This window comes from Terrapene carolina, unplaced genomic scaffold (genome assembly GCF_002925995.2).
Source record: "Terrapene carolina triunguis isolate 2854851 unplaced genomic scaffold, T_m_triunguis-2.0 Scaffold227, whole genome shotgun sequence".
NCBI classification, from domain to species: domain Eukaryota; kingdom Metazoa; phylum Chordata; order Testudines; family Emydidae; genus Terrapene; species Terrapene triunguis.
The window spans coordinates 5,447,297-5,463,809 of record NW_020664578.1 but is presented as its reverse complement, the minus strand read 5'-3'; the positions used below and the strand labels follow the sequence as shown (position 1 = coordinate 5,463,809).

General features: G+C 53.0%; 2 protein-coding genes across 2 annotated transcripts in view; one reads left to right on the top strand and one right to left on the bottom strand.

Moving 5' to 3' along the window:
- Positions 1–9,581, top strand: part of ZNF687 (zinc finger protein 687) — a 33,589-nt gene extending 24,008 nt beyond the window's left edge. The window contains exons 3-9 of the mRNA XM_024205882.2: positions 2,165–2,343; positions 4,304–4,480; positions 5,751–5,913; positions 6,710–7,009; positions 7,407–7,519; positions 8,039–8,180; positions 8,854–9,581. Coding sequence (XP_024061650.1) covers positions 2,165–2,343; positions 4,304–4,480; positions 5,751–5,913; positions 6,710–7,009; positions 7,407–7,519; positions 8,039–8,180; positions 8,854–9,327 — 1,548 coding nt within the window. The 3' untranslated portion in view covers positions 9,328–9,581. The remainder of the gene's footprint in view (positions 1–2,164; positions 2,344–4,303; positions 4,481–5,750; positions 5,914–6,709; positions 7,010–7,406; positions 7,520–8,038; positions 8,181–8,853) is intronic.
- A 3,914-nt stretch (positions 9,582–13,495) lies between these two features.
- Positions 13,496–16,513, bottom strand: part of LOC112123960 (unconventional myosin-Ie-like) — a 37,232-nt gene continuing 34,214 nt past the window's right edge. Inside the window, exons 16-17 of the mRNA XM_026656248.2 lie at positions 16,196–16,377; positions 13,496–14,994 (exon numbers count right to left, since the gene is read on the bottom strand). Coding sequence (XP_026512033.1) covers positions 14,918–14,994; positions 16,196–16,377 — 259 coding nt within the window. The 3' untranslated portion in view covers positions 13,496–14,917. The remainder of the gene's footprint in view (positions 14,995–16,195; positions 16,378–16,513) is intronic.

The following is a 16,513-nucleotide window of genomic DNA, read 5'->3' as shown; positions in this document are numbered from 1 at the left end:
GAGACTCGCCAGCCAACCTACAACAAACCGCTCCGAGCCCGTAACTCCTAGACTGTTTGGAACTAGTCTTGGCTGCTCCCTGGTAACTTCTCGCTGCTGAACTGTACTCGAAGGACTCCTCCTAGTACGTTGGCCCCAAGCCTGAGTAATTATAGGGCGAGGTCCCTGGGGGAAGCAATGCCAGGGGCCCAGAGAGGACAGAAAGGAGGTATATGGCAGCTGGCTCTAGGCTGTGGATTTATGCAGCACCCTTTAAATCAAAGCGCTTTACAGAGTCATGGGGAGCCGTCAGCGTTGAAAGGGTTAATTCAAGCTTTTCTGTCCTTCTCAGACTCCTGCACGCACTCCTCACTCCTCCTTTCTTCTCCTATCCACTGGCTCCAGCTGTCGACCTTGGCGTCTCCTCCCACAGCTCCTTCCTCCCACCCTTCCTGTGGCCCCCTCCGCCTCCTGAAATCCTCGTCCATGCTTCTGCTTCCCTCTTAACGACTGCAGCTCCCCTAAGCTTGGCCTTCGGCACATGCTGACCAACCGCGGCTCTTGCACGTACAAAGACCTGCAGCTCTACCGCTAGGATCCAGTTCCCAGCTGCCCTCTGTTTTTATGGATTCACACAGACCTGGTGTGGGGGTGTCCCACTCTCCCCTTCGGCTTCTCTGGTCGTCTGCTGTGGCTTCACGAGTCCGCTTCTCCTCAGCTCCTGCCTTTCGGTATCTCACTGCCTCCTTGAATCTCTCTTTTAATCTCAGCTGGAAATATCCCCTTCCCCTCCCTGGTCTGTACCTCTTAGTGTCTCTCTCCCCCCCCCCCCCCAATTGCCCTTTGTACAAGGACAAAAAAAGGGGGGGGGGGTTCTGGAACCAGTTTGGATGGAAGATGCACTGCAGAGTGAGACCGCTCTGGCTTATGTTGAACCGGCATCTTCCACCTGGTTGTTTTTATTTAGACTTTTGAGAAGCAGAAAAAGGCGCTTTTCTTCCACGCTTTGTGTTCTCCTAGCAGCCGTCGGGAAGCAAGTCAGTACAAGCAGCAGCCGCCCACGGGATACAAGTCACTGAAGCAGTGCTGCAGCGCCGACGCAATTGACATACCCGGCCCTTGCTAAGCATTGCCCTCCAAGCAACCTGGCCGGGGGGCTGGCTTTGGGCTGCTCTGGTTCACACTGACTGTTGCGTATTAATGTGTATTGCAGACGAGAGTTCTTTTCCTGGCTCTGTTGAGTGACCATGGACAAGTCTCCGTGCCTCGGTTTCCCCTCCTACCCTGTGTCTCTTTTCCGTTTACTCATACGCTCTTTGGGGCATGGATTCTGTTACCATGGGTTGGATACAAAGCTATTGAGGCACCTAGTGGCGGTAACTAGCAGGGTCTTGTCTCAACCTGACCGTATGAGTTCATACGGCATCTCGTGCCATGGGGCCCTGATCTCAGCTGACCTCTAGGCCAGGGGTGGCCAACCTGTGGCTCCGGAGCCACATGAGGCTCTTCAGAAGTTAATATGCGGCTCCTTGTATAGGCACCGACTGCGGGGCTGGAGCTACAGGCACCAACTTTCCAATGTGCCGGGGGGTGCTCACTGCTCAACCCCCTGGCTCTGCCACAGGCCCCGCCCCCTCCTCTGAGCCTGCCATGCCCTCGCTCCTCCCCCCCCCCCCAGAGCCTCCTGCACGCCACGAAACAGCTGATCGGGAGGGAAGGGGAGGGGCTGATCGGTGGGGCTGCCTGGTGGGAGGCACTGGGAGCAAGGGGTGGGTGGGAAGCTGAAGGGGGAGCTGCTGACATATTACTGTGGCTCTTTGGCAATGTACATTGGTAGATTCTGGCTCCTTCTCCGGCTCAGGTTGGCCACCCCTGCTCTAGGCGCTACCATGATACTACCCCTTGCCTGCCTGGGCTGGGTTGGAAAACAGTTTAAAAACAGCCCCCCACTTGGCAAAATCAAAACTTGTGCCAGGCCTAATTCAACCATGCACCCACCACTCCTTTATACCGTATGCTGGGCTTGGTTAGGTGTTCCCAGGTTTTTCCCGGGGCTCTGAATAGAGCCGGGAGGGAAGGGGACACATGGCCAGTGTGTTGTTCTGGCACAACCCAGTGAAGTCGGTGGCGGCCGGAGGTGCCGTGCGATGGACGCTCACGTTACCTGTGCTTGCTTCCCCCCCAGGTGTGCACGACCTGCCCCATGATGATGCCCAATCCCTGCAGCTTTAACGCTCATCAACGGATGCACAAAAACCGGCCCCCTCACGTGTGCCCCGAGTGTGGCGGGAACTTCCTCTTGGCGAACTTCGAGGCCCACCTGAAGGAGGCCTGCCTGCATTTCTCCAGGAGGGTGGGGTACAGGTACGACGCTGCAACTCTGTGGTGCTTTGGGGGCTTGTGACCACCCTGGCCTTCCCGCAGGGCTGGGGGTGGGTCCTGACTCCGTCCCAGCGGGATAGGAGTAGCCTGGAGGGGTCCCAGTCAGATGACGTTGAGAAGCACCAGGCTAGCCCTATGGCACAGGCTTTGGGTTGCAGATGCCGCAGGAAAAGGTTTCCGGGCCAATTCTTTCTGCTTAGCTCAGTCACTGGTGCAAAGTGGAGGATGAACTGTCAGCTTTGCTTCCTTCTTCTGGCTGTCGTCAGTTCAACTGCTGACGAAGAATTTTCCTGTTGCTATAAGAAAGGGCAGGAGCGCCTAGGTCAGCAGTTCAAATCCAACACGGGTTGGTTGCGACTGAGCCGTGGGATGGCTGGTGGCCATATGAAATTAGGGGGGTTGGGAGGATAGGGGCCAGGCTCATTCCAGTTCTTTCTGGACTGATGTCCCCACCGTCACAACTGGGATTGTCAATCTCAGCAGAGGCCAAGGAGTGAATGGTGGCGGAGCCTGGCCCTTCTGGGTCAGGGATGAGACACCAGGGCCGACTGTCTATCGGTAGGAATCTGACTCACCCCGTGGTGCACCTGGCCTGTTAATAGAGGCCTTTTGGATCCAGGATTGCCAGCCGGTCTCCTGTTGCCAGCAGCTAGGAGAGGAAGGATGCTCCAGCTATTAGGACTCTAGCCCTAGACATGGGAGACCCGGTTTCAGTTCCCTGTTCTGCCACAAAACTTCTTGTGTGACCTCGGCCAAGTCACTTTGCCTCCATGGCCCATCTGTACAGTATGGTGAATAGCCCTGCCCTGCCTCACAGGGGAATTGTGAGCGTAGACAGCATGTTTAAAACAAACAAGAGGAAGAACATCTTCACACAATGCATAGTTAACCTGTGGAACTCATTGCAGGGGGATGTTGTAAAGGCAAAAATATGACTGGGTTCAAAAAAGAACTAGATAAGTTCCTGGAGGATAGGTCCATAAATGGCCGTTAGCCAAGATGGTCAGGGATGCAACCCCCTGCCCTGGGTGTCCCTAAACCTTCAACTGCCAGAAGCTGGGACTGGATGACAGGGGATGGATCACTTGATAATTGCCCTGTTCTGTTCATTGCCTTTGAAGCATCTGGCACTGGCCACTGTTGGAGACAGGATATTGGGCTAGATGGACCTTTGGTCTGATCCAGTATGGCAATTCTTAAAAATACATTACAGATTGTGAAGCGGTTTGAGGTAAGCGCTATCGGAGAAATAGGTGGTGTTATTCCATGCACATCAATTATCTTCAGCAGAACTCCGAACTGGTGCTGTTTCCTGTTTGAACAACTTCCTGTACCCTGTAGGAAGGATCCAAAACACTCTAGTGAGTCAGCCCATTCCTGGGCAATAATGCAGGCTCTCTGGGGCAGAGATCTCCCAGCGGAGAAGTGCAGCTGGCTGCAGACAAGCAGCTTGTGGGAACGTCCCTGTATTCATCCGATCGTTTCCAAGTAGAAATCTGTTTGACTGCTTTTGACTTTAAAGTCTCTCTAGGCCTGTAGGGCCACATTTGTCCTTCTTGGCAGGGCTGATTTTGATCCCCCAGTGTCTCTCTTCGGGTACCTCTCTAAGCACGGTGATCAGATAGGAATGCATTAGCTGACTGTACTGCAGTTGCCGTCCCCCATGCCCAGCAATTGATCTTACTCTGTTAACCATTAGACAGTGACCCTCACCGAAGAGCTAAAATCCAGGGTGGGGGAGAGGTGGACCAAAGAGCAGCAGATGCGCTTGCATCTAGAAAGTGGCAGAGGAATTCCAGCCGGGCACATGCCACTAAGCCTGCTTTGAACTCTGCCAGCACACAACCCAGTCTTTACTCACTGGTTACCAGAGCGGGGGAAAGTCCCCGACCTAACCCTGCCCCTCTGAAATAGCCACCTTACCGTCTGTTCTTGCTTCCAGGTGCCCCAGTTGCGCCGTGGTGTTTGGAGGGGTGAATTCCATTAAATCCCACATCCAGACCTCGCACTGCGAGGTTTTCCACAAGTGCCCGATCTGCCCCATGGCGTTCAAGTCGGCCCCCAGCGCCCACGCTCATATCTACACGCAGCACCCGGGGTTCAGCAATCAGCAGTCCAAGTAAGTAACCTCAGTCGGGTACCACCGCGGGCTGGGATCTGGGGAGCAGACCCAGGGTCCCACCCGGTCAATAGCTGGAGGGGGAGACCTCCGAGGAAAGCTCTTTGATGCTCCGGGAGGGAGAGGAGGAAAGACCGTACCTCAATAAGTACAGTAGCTAGTAGCTAGGGAGCCATTCAAGCGGCCGTCCGCCAGACAGGAGGGAAAACCAGACGCTCTGACAACTTCTCATTAAAGAGCCCACGGTGCGTTTTGCAAGACTAGACGGTGCTCAGCCTGATCTGGAGAGCAGAGGCGGCTCTTGAGTTTACAGCACGGGACCTCCTGGGTTCTGTTTCTACCCCTGAGATCAGGTCCACACTCAACGGTCAGGTCAACCCAGCAACAGTGCTCAGCGGTGTGAAAAAATCCACATTACTGAGCTACGTAGTTAAGCTGACCTGACCCCAGTGTAGACAGCGGGAGGGCGATGGAAGAATTCTTCCGTCCACCTAGCTACCACCTCTCCGGGATGCGGATTAACTACAGTGACAGGAGGACCTCTCCCATCGCCATAGGGAGGGTCTACACTGAAGCACCGCGGTGGCGCTGTACTGCTTCAAGTGTAGACAAGCCCCAAGTCACTTGCGGGTGGCCCAAGGCAGCCACTCGACTTTATCTTTTTTGTGGCTCTGTCTGTAAAATGGGTCTAAATATGTCTGGGCTTGGGGGTTGAGTGGTAACAAGAGGAAAGTGCTTTTGAGATCCTTGGATGAAAAGTGCTGGATAAGAGCTCTGTTAGTGTCTCTCTCCCTACCCAGCACTCTGCTGCCCCCCCATTGGAGGAGCTAAAAATAATGGAACACTTTCCTCATGGTAGCTCAGTTAGATCTGTGCTTCCCTTTGGAAGCACACAGTGTCCGCCGTCCTCCCGTGTGCTGCTCCGATTAGGGAAGAAACTCAAGAGATTGAATTATGTTGAATCAGCAGCGTTGCCTAGTGGGCAGGACGTTGGCCCAGAACTTGGAGACCTGAGTTCTATTCCCAACTCTGCCGCTGAGCAGCTGGGTGACCTTGGGCAAGTCACTTCCCCTCTGACTCTGTCTTCGATTGTCGGCTCTTTGGGACGGGCACTGTCTGTACAGCCCCGAGCATTACAGGGCCCTGATCTCAGCTGGCCCCGGTATGTCAATATTCCTTGGGGGCTTTTTCATGTTTGAACCAAATTCAGGGAAACACTGATTATTTCTAACCTGCCCCTCCGCTTTCTCCCCCCCCCCCTGATTTTCAGGATGATTTACAAATGTGCAATGTGTGACACAGTCTTTACCCACAAGCCCCTGCTCTCCTCTCACTTTGACCAACACCTGCTCAACCAGAGGGTCAGCGTTTTTAAGTGTCCTGACTGCCCGCTGCTCTTTGCCCAGAAACGCACCATGCTGGAACATCTGAAGGTGAGTCGGGCACCGGTGCCCCATTTGCTAGAGGTAGGTAAGATCTGAGTAGGAACCCCCCGAGCTCTATTCCCTGACTCCCCGTGTCCTTGAGCAAGTCACTCCCTCCCCGTGCCTCAGTTTCCCCACCTGTAAAGTGGGGATGATCCTAACCATGTTGCAGAGCTGTCACAATGCTGCTGTTCACTAAAGCCCCAGCTTTCCGCGGGTCTAGCCTGGACATTCTCCACCTGGCAGCGGTCTGGCAGGGCAGTGTATCGGTGCTCGGATGTGTTCAGCTCTCTCTAGCGTGATGCTACGTGCACTGAGATTGGTCCCTAGAAGCCTGTGTAACTGGTTTTAGTATTGGTTGGGCTAGCCCCTTGCAGTACATCTATAGATGATTAGTTCTTTGGGACAAGGACTGCCTCTTCATTGTCTGTACAGCGCCTAGCACATGGGTGCCCCAATCAGGGCCACTGAGTGCCACTGCCGTCTCCTGCGGTGCTAGGAACGAACACACACACACACACACACACACACACACACACACACACACACACACCCCTCCTGCCTTTCCCTATCCTGGAGCATAGCGACACCTTTGCCGGCTGTGTGTGGGGCGAATGGGAGTCTCAGGCTTCCGGATGCAAGCTAATGATCTCGGACAGGACAGACAGGTTTTTCCCCTTCCCCTCCAGCATGGCAGGGTTGGGGGAAGACTGGCTTGCCTTCCCCCGGGATGGCTGCATGGCATGGGCTGCCCCTGGAACCTGCATCCGAGCCTTGGCAGGCTGACGCCCCGTCTGTTTTATAGAACACTCACCAGCCGCAGAAACCCAAGGAGGACCTCACCAAGAAGCCGGTTGCTCTGCTCACCCCCAAGGAGGAGCCCGTGGAAGCCCCCGTCTCCAAGATATCCGAGTCGTCGTCCTCGTCCTCGGAGGAAGACGAGCCGCCCAGCTCCCCAGAGTTGCGCAAGGCAAAGCGGACCCGCTTTCAGCGCAAGACGGATGCGAGCAAGTCGAAAAGCAGCGGCTGGACGTGCGGGATGTGTCACTCCTGGTTCCCGGAGAGGGACGAGTACGTGTCCCACATGAAGAAGGATCACGGGAAGGTGAGAGGGAATCCCCGGGTGGTTGCTGGCCCAATGGGAGGAGAGCTGGTGGAGTTTATCCACTGGGAACCTGGCCCTGTTGAAACACCGAGGTGGTGGGGAAGGCAGTGTTTTTTGTTTATTGCACAGAGCAGAAGCTTGTGGATCGGGATTCCTGGGATCCATTCCCGGCTGGAGAAGGGTGTGTTCTCTAATGGTTACAGCAGGAGTGTTGGGTCTCCTGGTTCTGTTCCTGACTCGCTGTGTCACCTTGACAAGTGACCCCTTCTCCGTGCTTCAGTTTCCCCACCCAATAAAAGCCCCGTGCAGTGGGAGAAGGGGCTATCCAGTACACCTTGAGAATGGGCTGATGCAATGGCAGGGCATGTGGCATGACCTGTTCTCTTGCTTCTTCCAGTCGGTGAAGAAGTTCCCGTGCCGTCTGTGCGAGCGTTCGTTTTGCTCCGCCCCCAGCCTCCGGAGACACGTGCGAGTGAACCACGAGGGGATCAAGCGAGTCTATCCCTGCCGGTACCGAGCAGCCGCCTCTCCTTCTGGTTTCGGGGGGCGAAAGGGCTCTAGCTCACCCCTCCCTTCCATCCAAAGCTCAGGTTGGGAGGTGTTCATGCAGTCCACAAGGCTGCCAGAGTGGGGGGAGGTGTGGTGCTCAGACTCCTGGGGATCTATTCTCAGCTCCAGAAGGGGGAGTAAATTTAGTGCTCGGACTGGAGGCACTGGGTGGGTCGGACTCCTGATTTTCCTGCCCTGCTGTTGGGGAGAGTGTGCTGTAGTGGTTAGAACAGGGGACTAGGAGTCGGGACTCCTGGGTTCCAGGCCAGGTTCTGCCACTGCCTTACTGTGTGACCTTTGGGTAGGAACCATCACTTCTCCAAGCCAGTTTCCCCAGGGGAGGTGGGCTTGACGCCCACAGAGCGCTTTGAGATGGAAGCAGTAGACCAGGGCTAGGGGTCGTCTGTTGTTCACCTTCACCTCCAGTGGGCGAGGTGCCCAGGGGAGCCTCATTACCTGCCTGGCTCTGGTCCCTCCCAGGTACTGCACCGAAGGCAAACGCACCTTCAGCAGCCGTCTGATCCTGGAGAAGCACATTCAGGTGCGGCATGGGATAAAGGTGACAGACCAGACCAAGAGCCAAGAAGTCGTCATTGCCCGGACGGGACCCGGAAGCTTGCAGGTACAGGGCCGATGGACGCTCCCAGCTCTGAGGGAGTGGGGGCGGAGGGGTTAAGATAACTTCCAAACAATGCAGCCACCTCTTGGGGGGAACATGGCTGCCGTTAGAACAACCCACAGCAACGTAGTGCAATAAGTCAGGGCAGGAAGCAAAGGATGTCCTCTCCAGGGGGCGTTTATGGAGGTAGAACATCATTGAGCGCTAGCGGGATAGCTATGGGGCTCCTCCCTCAGCACCGTTCCCACTAGTGCATTCATCCTGGCCTGGCCCCATCTGAATCGCTTTGTGCGGCTCCCTGGCTTTTGGCTGGTGGTCTCCTGTCTGACTAGTTGGCTTGAGAGGCCGGCTGCAGCCGGGAATACAGAGCAGCAGCGTTTCAGAGGGGAGGCTGTGAAGTGAGTGTATTTAGGCCAAGGAGCGGATGAGGGCGGGGCTGAGTCCACTGCCAGGGCTGGCTGATCGTCTGTTGGGATTTTCATCCAGCCAGAGAAAGGAGCCAAAGGATCATCTTGTCTGAGCAGCTTGGAGCTGCTCCTGTCCCCCGCCGCGAGGCACGGGAGGGACGTGTTCATTGCGTGGGGCAGGCCTTTGTCTGGCACAGCCAGTTTAAGCGCACAGGGCCCAGGCCCTGCCCAGCATTAAGGGTCAAGCCTCTCCAAACTCCTCCCCACAGGTGTCCAACAGGAAGCGGAAACTCTCCTCGGACGAGGGCGATTCGTGTAGTGAGGAGCCGGACAGCACCACGCCGCCCTCCAAGAACCCCAAGGCGGACCGCAAAGCCCCCTTCCGCTGCCGCAAGTGCGGCTACGTGGCCTGCAGCGCGGCCGAGTTCCAGGAGCACATACCCCAGCACAGGACAGACGAAAGCTCCCACCAGTGCCGGGAGTGCGGCCTTTGCTTCACCTCCCAGGTCTCCCTCAACCGCCACCGCTTCATCACCCACAAGAAGAAGAAGGGGGCGGGGGAGGTGGAGGAGCCCAGCCCCCGCAGTGGCCACGAGGGAGGGGCCCAGCGCTCAGCCGACGGTAAACTCGTGTGCAAGGTGTGCGGGAAGTGCTTCGACACCCAGCTCAACCTGAAGACGCACTTCCGCACCCACGGCATGGCCTTCATCAGAGCCAGGCAGAACGTGAGCCCCGAGAACTAGGGGCGAGGGAGAGGGCAGCGCGTGTATATAATCTCTGCACAGAGCTCATCGGCCGGCTCCCAGCTGGGCCCCCCCTCTCTGTGCACCGTTTCAGTATGTAGGTTGGATATGTAAAGCTGTGAAGAGAAACGAGATCCTTATTTATAAACCTAGAGGAAAGTTGGACGGATCCGCTCTCTGGCTTCTCTCGGTTGGTGGCCCGGCTGAGGCCGACGCGGGGCGGGGAATTGGGCTGGTTTACAGTGTAGGCAAGCAAGAGCTCAGCGAGGGCAGGAGTTGGAGGTCTAGCCTAGCTCTGAGACTACATGGGCAAGCAAACGGTTCATACGCTGCTCTGAATGATAACGAGGGACACAGCCCGCTCTGTTCGCGAGCATGTGTTCGGATTGTCATGGGCGGTGGCTTCCCTTCATTGGAACAGGGCAGTTAGTCGTCCCTACCCAGCGTGTCCGCGGCCGTTGTCTCCCAGCTCAGAGGGCAGCGCTCCGGTGCCAGGATGTTGTTTGCAGGCTCAGCTGCTTAACGGTCACCTTTCCTGAGCCGTGTTTCAGCTCTTTCTGACGGGAGCTTCCCCCGCTTACTGGGAGTTTGCCTCTCCCACATTCAGACTTGTCCGAAGGGAGTCCTTTCTCTCCAGGAGCGCTGATGTGGGGACAGGTCGGGGAAGCCCCCAGCCACCTCCTAGGACAGGGAACCGCCTGGGAATTTAAGTTACTGTGTTAAGATGTTCACAGCAGGATCCAACTTTTTTTGGTAATGTTGCTTATTTTGTATTTTCATCTGGAGCTCCGGGAAGAAATCTTGACCTGACTCTCGGTTAGTTGCCTGGTATCTTAACTGACAGCATCGAACCGAGTTTTTGTGGTTTGTTCACTAACTGTATTCACCCACTGAATGCATGTGTTATGAATCCTCTTCACAGGTTTACTTGCACTAACTTAACGCGATTCTGGGTTTTGTACTAACTGAAATATATGTACAGGGTTGATGGCTGCAGGTGGCCTGGATTTAAAAGGAAACATTTGGCTATTAAGCTGCAGGTGACAAGCAGAACTGCACAACTCTGTGTGCGTGTGTGTGTATGTATGTGTGTGTGTCTTGAAAATGAAAGCAATAACCTCAGGAAGTGAGGTCTGGCAGGGAAATGGACTGAGAGCCAGGGCAGTGCAGTTAACCCTGCATGTACTATATAAAGGGTGTCTGAGAAGCCAGAAACAGCTTAGTTTGATCCTTGCCTACCTCCCAAGGCAATCCCTTGAAATCACCGAGGGGTGATTAGTCCTGATTAAGTTTCCCCCACCCCCTTGCTAGCGTTTGTAACAGTCTCTGCTTGTGAGCTTTTCTCTCTTTACCAAGAAATGAACCAAGTTATCAGTGAATACTAAATCTCTTTACAGTCGCGAGGGTCAAAGAACAGTTGATCAAAAACAGAGATTTTGTTGCAGGTGGGGATTTTATTTTTGGGTGGGTGGGGGGGAAAATCAGCACCCAAAAGGATGCACCCAAACTCCCCTTCCCCCAGATGTTATTGGTTGAGGGCTGGGCTTGAATCTTATCTGTGGGATGAGGTGGAACTCCGTGGGTCCTGATCTGTGCTGCTTCTGCTTGGAAATGCTGTTTGCCCAGGCTGAGTAGTGAAGAAGCAGAAGGATCTAGGAACAGAAGAGGGTAGCGACCCCATTTCCTTGCTTGGGGCTGCCAAGAGAACTTGGATCTTCAATCCAAGGGAGTTGAGACTAGTCTGTTCAAAGCACCTGCTAGGGTTTTCCAGCTACCACGTCCTTAAAAGTCCCAGCTGGTTGTAAATAACCATGGTAAATTTAGAGGGTAAGAGAACGTGCTTTGTTAGAAGCAGAAGGGGAAACTAAACCCTCTTTAAAAAAATTATGCAGAATTCAGTTCTTAGATTGACGTAGATGCTTTCATTCCCAACCCATACGCACCCACAGGCCCGTTGGACCGACACACACTTAAATCATGGCAGCTGGCATTGCAAACTCTGCAGGGCCTCAATCCAAGATCCGCAGGAAAACCCCCACCCCAGGCCAGGTCCACTGATCAGAGCAAGCACTGCCCTGAAACTCCCCCTTTGGGTTCAGCTTTCATCTCCCCCTCCGCTTCGGGTTCTGGGTCCCTCATCTGCCAGTGCAGCACTTGCCACCCACTGACAGCGCATTCCTGTACCACGTGACCAAGATCACAGCCAAGTTAAGGACTCGGAAGCATATTTATAGCAGTTTTGGACCGTCAGTATTGCAGCAGCATCCACAAGAGTTTTCAATATTGTGCAAATGGCTGAATCCCTAAATCATGTTTGGAAAAACGATTTCGACTTGTTTCGTTTGTTGCTTTGGCTTCTGTGTTTCAGTTAGGGTGTTGTGTGAGTAATTCTTATTTCGGTAACTTAACTTTGGGTTATTTTTTTTTTAATGGTGAATAACTTTTAAACTGTGTGTAAAAAGTTCTGTAACATACACTAAAAAAAAAAAGCTACTGTTGTGATTTATTTTTTTCTTGTTTAGAAAAAGGATTTGCTGTTTTTAAGTTCAACGGGATAACTTTCTTCCCCCTCCGAAGATGGTTCGGTTGAAAGGAACAAATGCGGTTGTTGTTGTTTTTAATTCATAGTAAACAATTTTTTTGATCCAAATGAATGTTTACGCAGCAGCATTTGAGGTTTTTTTTAAAAAAAAAAACCCCACACCTTTTACTGTATAAAACTGCCATCAAATATTCCCAATGCTTGTTGTTACAACCTGCCTTCCAACAGGGTCAGCAGCTGCAGTGGAGTGGTAACTATATTTTTAAGACCTTTAGTTCCACTCACAAGAGTAACCAAGCTGAAATGAAGGTAACTACATATTTTAAATTTCCTCCCCGTTTTTTGCTTTGTCTTAACTGTCTCTTCTCCCACCCCGAAAAACCCTACACCTTTTAAAAATGTATTCGCTTGGAGCTGTGAAAGTGTAAATGCTGTTCAATAATATAGACGAACCTAAAGTTTCTACCGTTTTAGAGAGGAAGAAAAACAAATTGCTTTGTAATCTTTGGTGATCTTATTTCCCATGCACTTCAGTGCCTTTAGATTGACTTCTGTTTAAAAAAAAAAAAAAAAAGTGAGACTCTGCATTTTGTTTTTAGAGGGGGTTTGTGAACTGATGATTATGCTACATTAAAAATATGGGCACTGCGAAAGGCTCTCAGGTATTCTTTATTCTTGTAGTAATAATGCAATTAAAACTTTTAGTGGTTTAACTTCGGCTGTACATTGTGTTAATTAAATGGTTGCCACGGTTTTAACTAGACAGAGTCACGTTCCATGGAGTTGGTTTTGGGGCCTGGTTCTGAAGCCGGTTCCAAAGGTGGTTCTACCCCTGTCATTCTGGCGTGTGTCACGTGGCCTGGGTACCAAATGGCTCACTGCCAAAGTGGCTTGGTTTGTGTTGCATTAAGGCATAGAGTGGGGGGCAGTCTTACCTCTCAACTCACTATGTAAGAACCTGGAGGGATGTTACCTGCTGGGAACACGGTAATCCTGCAAAGACCATATTTGCCTGGCAATAAGGGTTTAAAAATTGCATCTTTTTTTGTATAGGCTTCAGGATCTTCCAGTGAGCAGCAGTACAATAAAAGGAGGGATGAACTTTGGCTGCAGGAAAGTAGACGTGTGCGTTTTTTAAGGGCTAGCAAAGAGCTTGCTACACAGGCCAGCGTTCCCTCTATGCTACTACCGTTGATCTAGTTAAAATTGGATTTGAACTACTGGTGCGTAGCCAGCTGCGGCGCAATCAGGCTGACTTTCGTCACCAGGGCAGGGCTCAGCTGAGCTGTTAAAGACTCTCTACGTACAGGATTTTTTGGAAACTTTCCCAGGTATGTGGCATTTGCATTGTCTACATGTGAGTTTTGTGAGCTAGGGATGGGATGGTGTAGGAATGTAGTAGATAAATGTCCCAGAGGGACAGGACAGGTTGTGTATGAAGCTGGATAAAAGGTGGCACAGGTTCCTTTAAACCAGTGGTTCTCAAACTTTTGTACTGGCGACCCCCCCTAATAAATTAAAAACACTTTTGTATAAATTTAACACCATTATAAATGCTGGAGGCAAAGCGCAGTTTGGGGGTGGAGGCTGACAGCTCGTGACCCCCCATGTAATAACCTTGCGACCCCCAGTTTGAAAACCCCTGCTTTAAACAGCAGTTTATTACCGGGACGCGGAGGGAGACGTCAGAACTATACAAGCTGCTGTCTTCGGTTTTTACAGAATATACAAAACCAGAGGATTTACACTGCCTGGGACTGAGCTAAGGAAGAGGCTCGTTAAAGTCTCTCTTTCAGACAAGTAACGGGGTAGGAAACTTGCTGTTCTTTTAAGAAGATGGGTTTTCATTCTAGATTGCAGTCCGGTGGCTAGACACGTCAAAGCAAACACTTGGGAATGAAAGCTCCCGGCAGTCTCAACATGGGAAATAATGTGATAATGCTGCCTTTTAAAAACAAATGAAATCTGGAGCAGCGTCCATCTCCCCTGACACGGGCTTCAGCGTAGGCGACTCGTGTAGCTCTTCCGTTACCGAACCAGCCCAGTTCTGCCATCCACTTGCTGTTGCCTTTGTTTGAAGGGAAAACTCATTCCACTATTTGCCTAGGGTTTTAGGAGCATCTGAGTCTTCCAGCTATTACCTAGCTACCTGGGAACTGAGGGGACACCTCCCTGCAGAAGCCAAACCTCTGCTGGGACAGGTAAAAAGCACAACACATCAGCTGAACTTAACCCGGGAAACCTGCTCTTCGGTCATTCCACTGATGAGTTTCCTGTGTCCTACTCTGCTTGCCAAAATGGTGCATTTGATTATGCAGCAGTTTTGATTACATGGTGCAATTGATTACATGGCAGTTTTCCTTTAGTAGTAGCTATTACCGAAGAGGAATTGGAGGCTTTCAAGGAAATCTCTTTAAGGTAGCCAGGCAGCCTTCTACTGCCCGCTGGCCTTGTCTGATAACACCTGAGGAGAAGGTTAGGCTCCCCAGTTCAAAATGGGAGCTGATGAAAACATCGACTCAGCTTCCACCAGGCTGGAGGCGTGCTCGCTTTGTCGGTACAGATTTGAGTTAAAAAGCTACAGCTGTTTTTGAAAGTGGAGCAGAGGTTAGTGTAGAAAATTAAACCATCAATTTATTCTTTTTATACAGTTATGGAGGAAGATTTTTTTTAACCCTGCGTAACAAGGCCGAGCGGCTGGTCTTGTCCCGGTGAGTCCAAGCAGTAGGTGCTGGTTCCTGAGAAGGGGAGGCCCAATGCCTGCTGAGTTGCTCCTCGTTCAGGAGGACAGACAGGCTAACCTGCATTCTCCACCATGCACCCCAGAGCAGAAGGAAGGCAACACGCTGAGGGGCTAAGATTCAGAGGAAGAGGGCTCTCAACATGATCCAATCGTCGTCCTCCCACTCAATTGCCTTAAATTAGTGGCCTCAGTCGAGCCCGGCAGCACTGTATAATCCAGGAGCAAGGCTGATTGGATCCTGCAGACACGTCTCTTCCCTCCTAGATCCCCGGGTCAGAATTGGAGCAATGAAGCTGGCACGTCCATCAGAGTTTTTCCACATAGTTCCCGGGGAACAGCCCTTCTTTCCCCCGTATCCTGCCCCGCCACCAGCCTGAGGGGTCTGAAAAGGAAAAGAGGGCAGGCAGCAGTCACCACCGGCTGTACAGAGAGATTGATCAACCCTGTCATTAGCTGGTCTCAAGTGTGATGGGGCAGCAGCAGCCGCATCCACGTCCTACCAAGAACTGGTGCTTGCACTGCAAAGTATGGATAAAATGCTACCCAGTCAGCCTGGTAGTGATTACACTCAGGGCCCGTGGTCAGGCTGCGGGTCCAGACTGGGGAGAGATTTCTGATCGTAGGCACCTCTAACCCTGCAGCAAAAGACAGGAGAGCCAGCAGCTGGAAGCTAGATAAAACCTGACTGGAAATAAGCTGCTCGTTTTGAACCGTGCCAGCTCGAAAAACTACGCTCCAGTTCAAAGAGGAATTTGGGCCTAGCGTGACGCGAGTTGTGTTACACAGGCGCTCAGCCGAGATTATCATCATCCTCCAGTGTAGCTTTAAGAGCTGCACCCAGCACTGAGTGCACAAGGGCAGGCCCCCAAGGCTGAGTTAATAGCCCAGATCTTTAGTGGCTCTGATGTTTTTCAAAGCTGCAGCTTAACACCATAGGCACAGGAGTATCCACCAGCCACTACTCAGAGCCCTAACAAGCTGGAGCAGGGGAGGCCTCTCTCCCGAGCAGGGCCTGAGCCCATGCTCAGGGCACAGCAGAAGGTTTGCAGCTGAAGTTCCTGAGTGCCCGAGTTGGGGGCTGTCAGCCAGGAGCACCAGGCCAGCTGCTTGGGCATGCAAACCCCCCTCCTCAGCACGGCATTGCTGGGGGGCTGGCGTCTGCCCATCCCTTCCTTAGCTTGTCCCATGCAGCGGAGGGGGAGCAAGGTTCAGAGGTTGCGGTGCCGAGGGATCTAAGCTACACATGCTCCCGTGACGGGTAAAGTTCTCGCTGGGGTATTGTTTAACCTTGTTGGGCAGCATCTCTTTGCACTGACAAGTTGAGGGGGCCCAACGCCGGGTGGGGGAGATGTGGGAGTTGGAGGCCTGGTTCCTAAGCTCCAGTGATCGGAGCAAAGCTGGAAATGGAACCCAGGAGTCCTGGCTCCCAATCCCCTTTGTGGCAGCCTAGTCATACCCCTCCTCAGCCCTTACTCTAACCACTCACCCACCCTCCCTTTGAGGAGTACAGCCCCGTGCTGCCTCCCCCCATGGCTGGAGGAGGGGTGGGCAGGTCCAGGGGCAGGCAGGGGGAGTCCGCTTACCTTCTCTAATGAGTTCAATGTATTCGTCGGCATTGAAGCTGAGCTCGTCTGTGTCCTGGGCATCGTAGGCGTAGAGGGCGCGGCACTGGGGCAGGCGCGGCTGGGGCTTTGGCTTGGGTTTGGGTTTGGCTCGGCCGCCTCCGGGGATAGGCTTGGCTTCTTTGGAGAGCCTCCGCTGCCAGCTAAGGAGAAGGGAGGAGGAGATCAGCCCGCTGCATTCCTCCACCTGTGGGGGCTTTCGACAGCCTGCAGGGGCCAGGCACGGGCAGGTGCTTTAAACCCAGAGGTGCTCCGGCAGAGCATTCCTGCAGCAGAGCC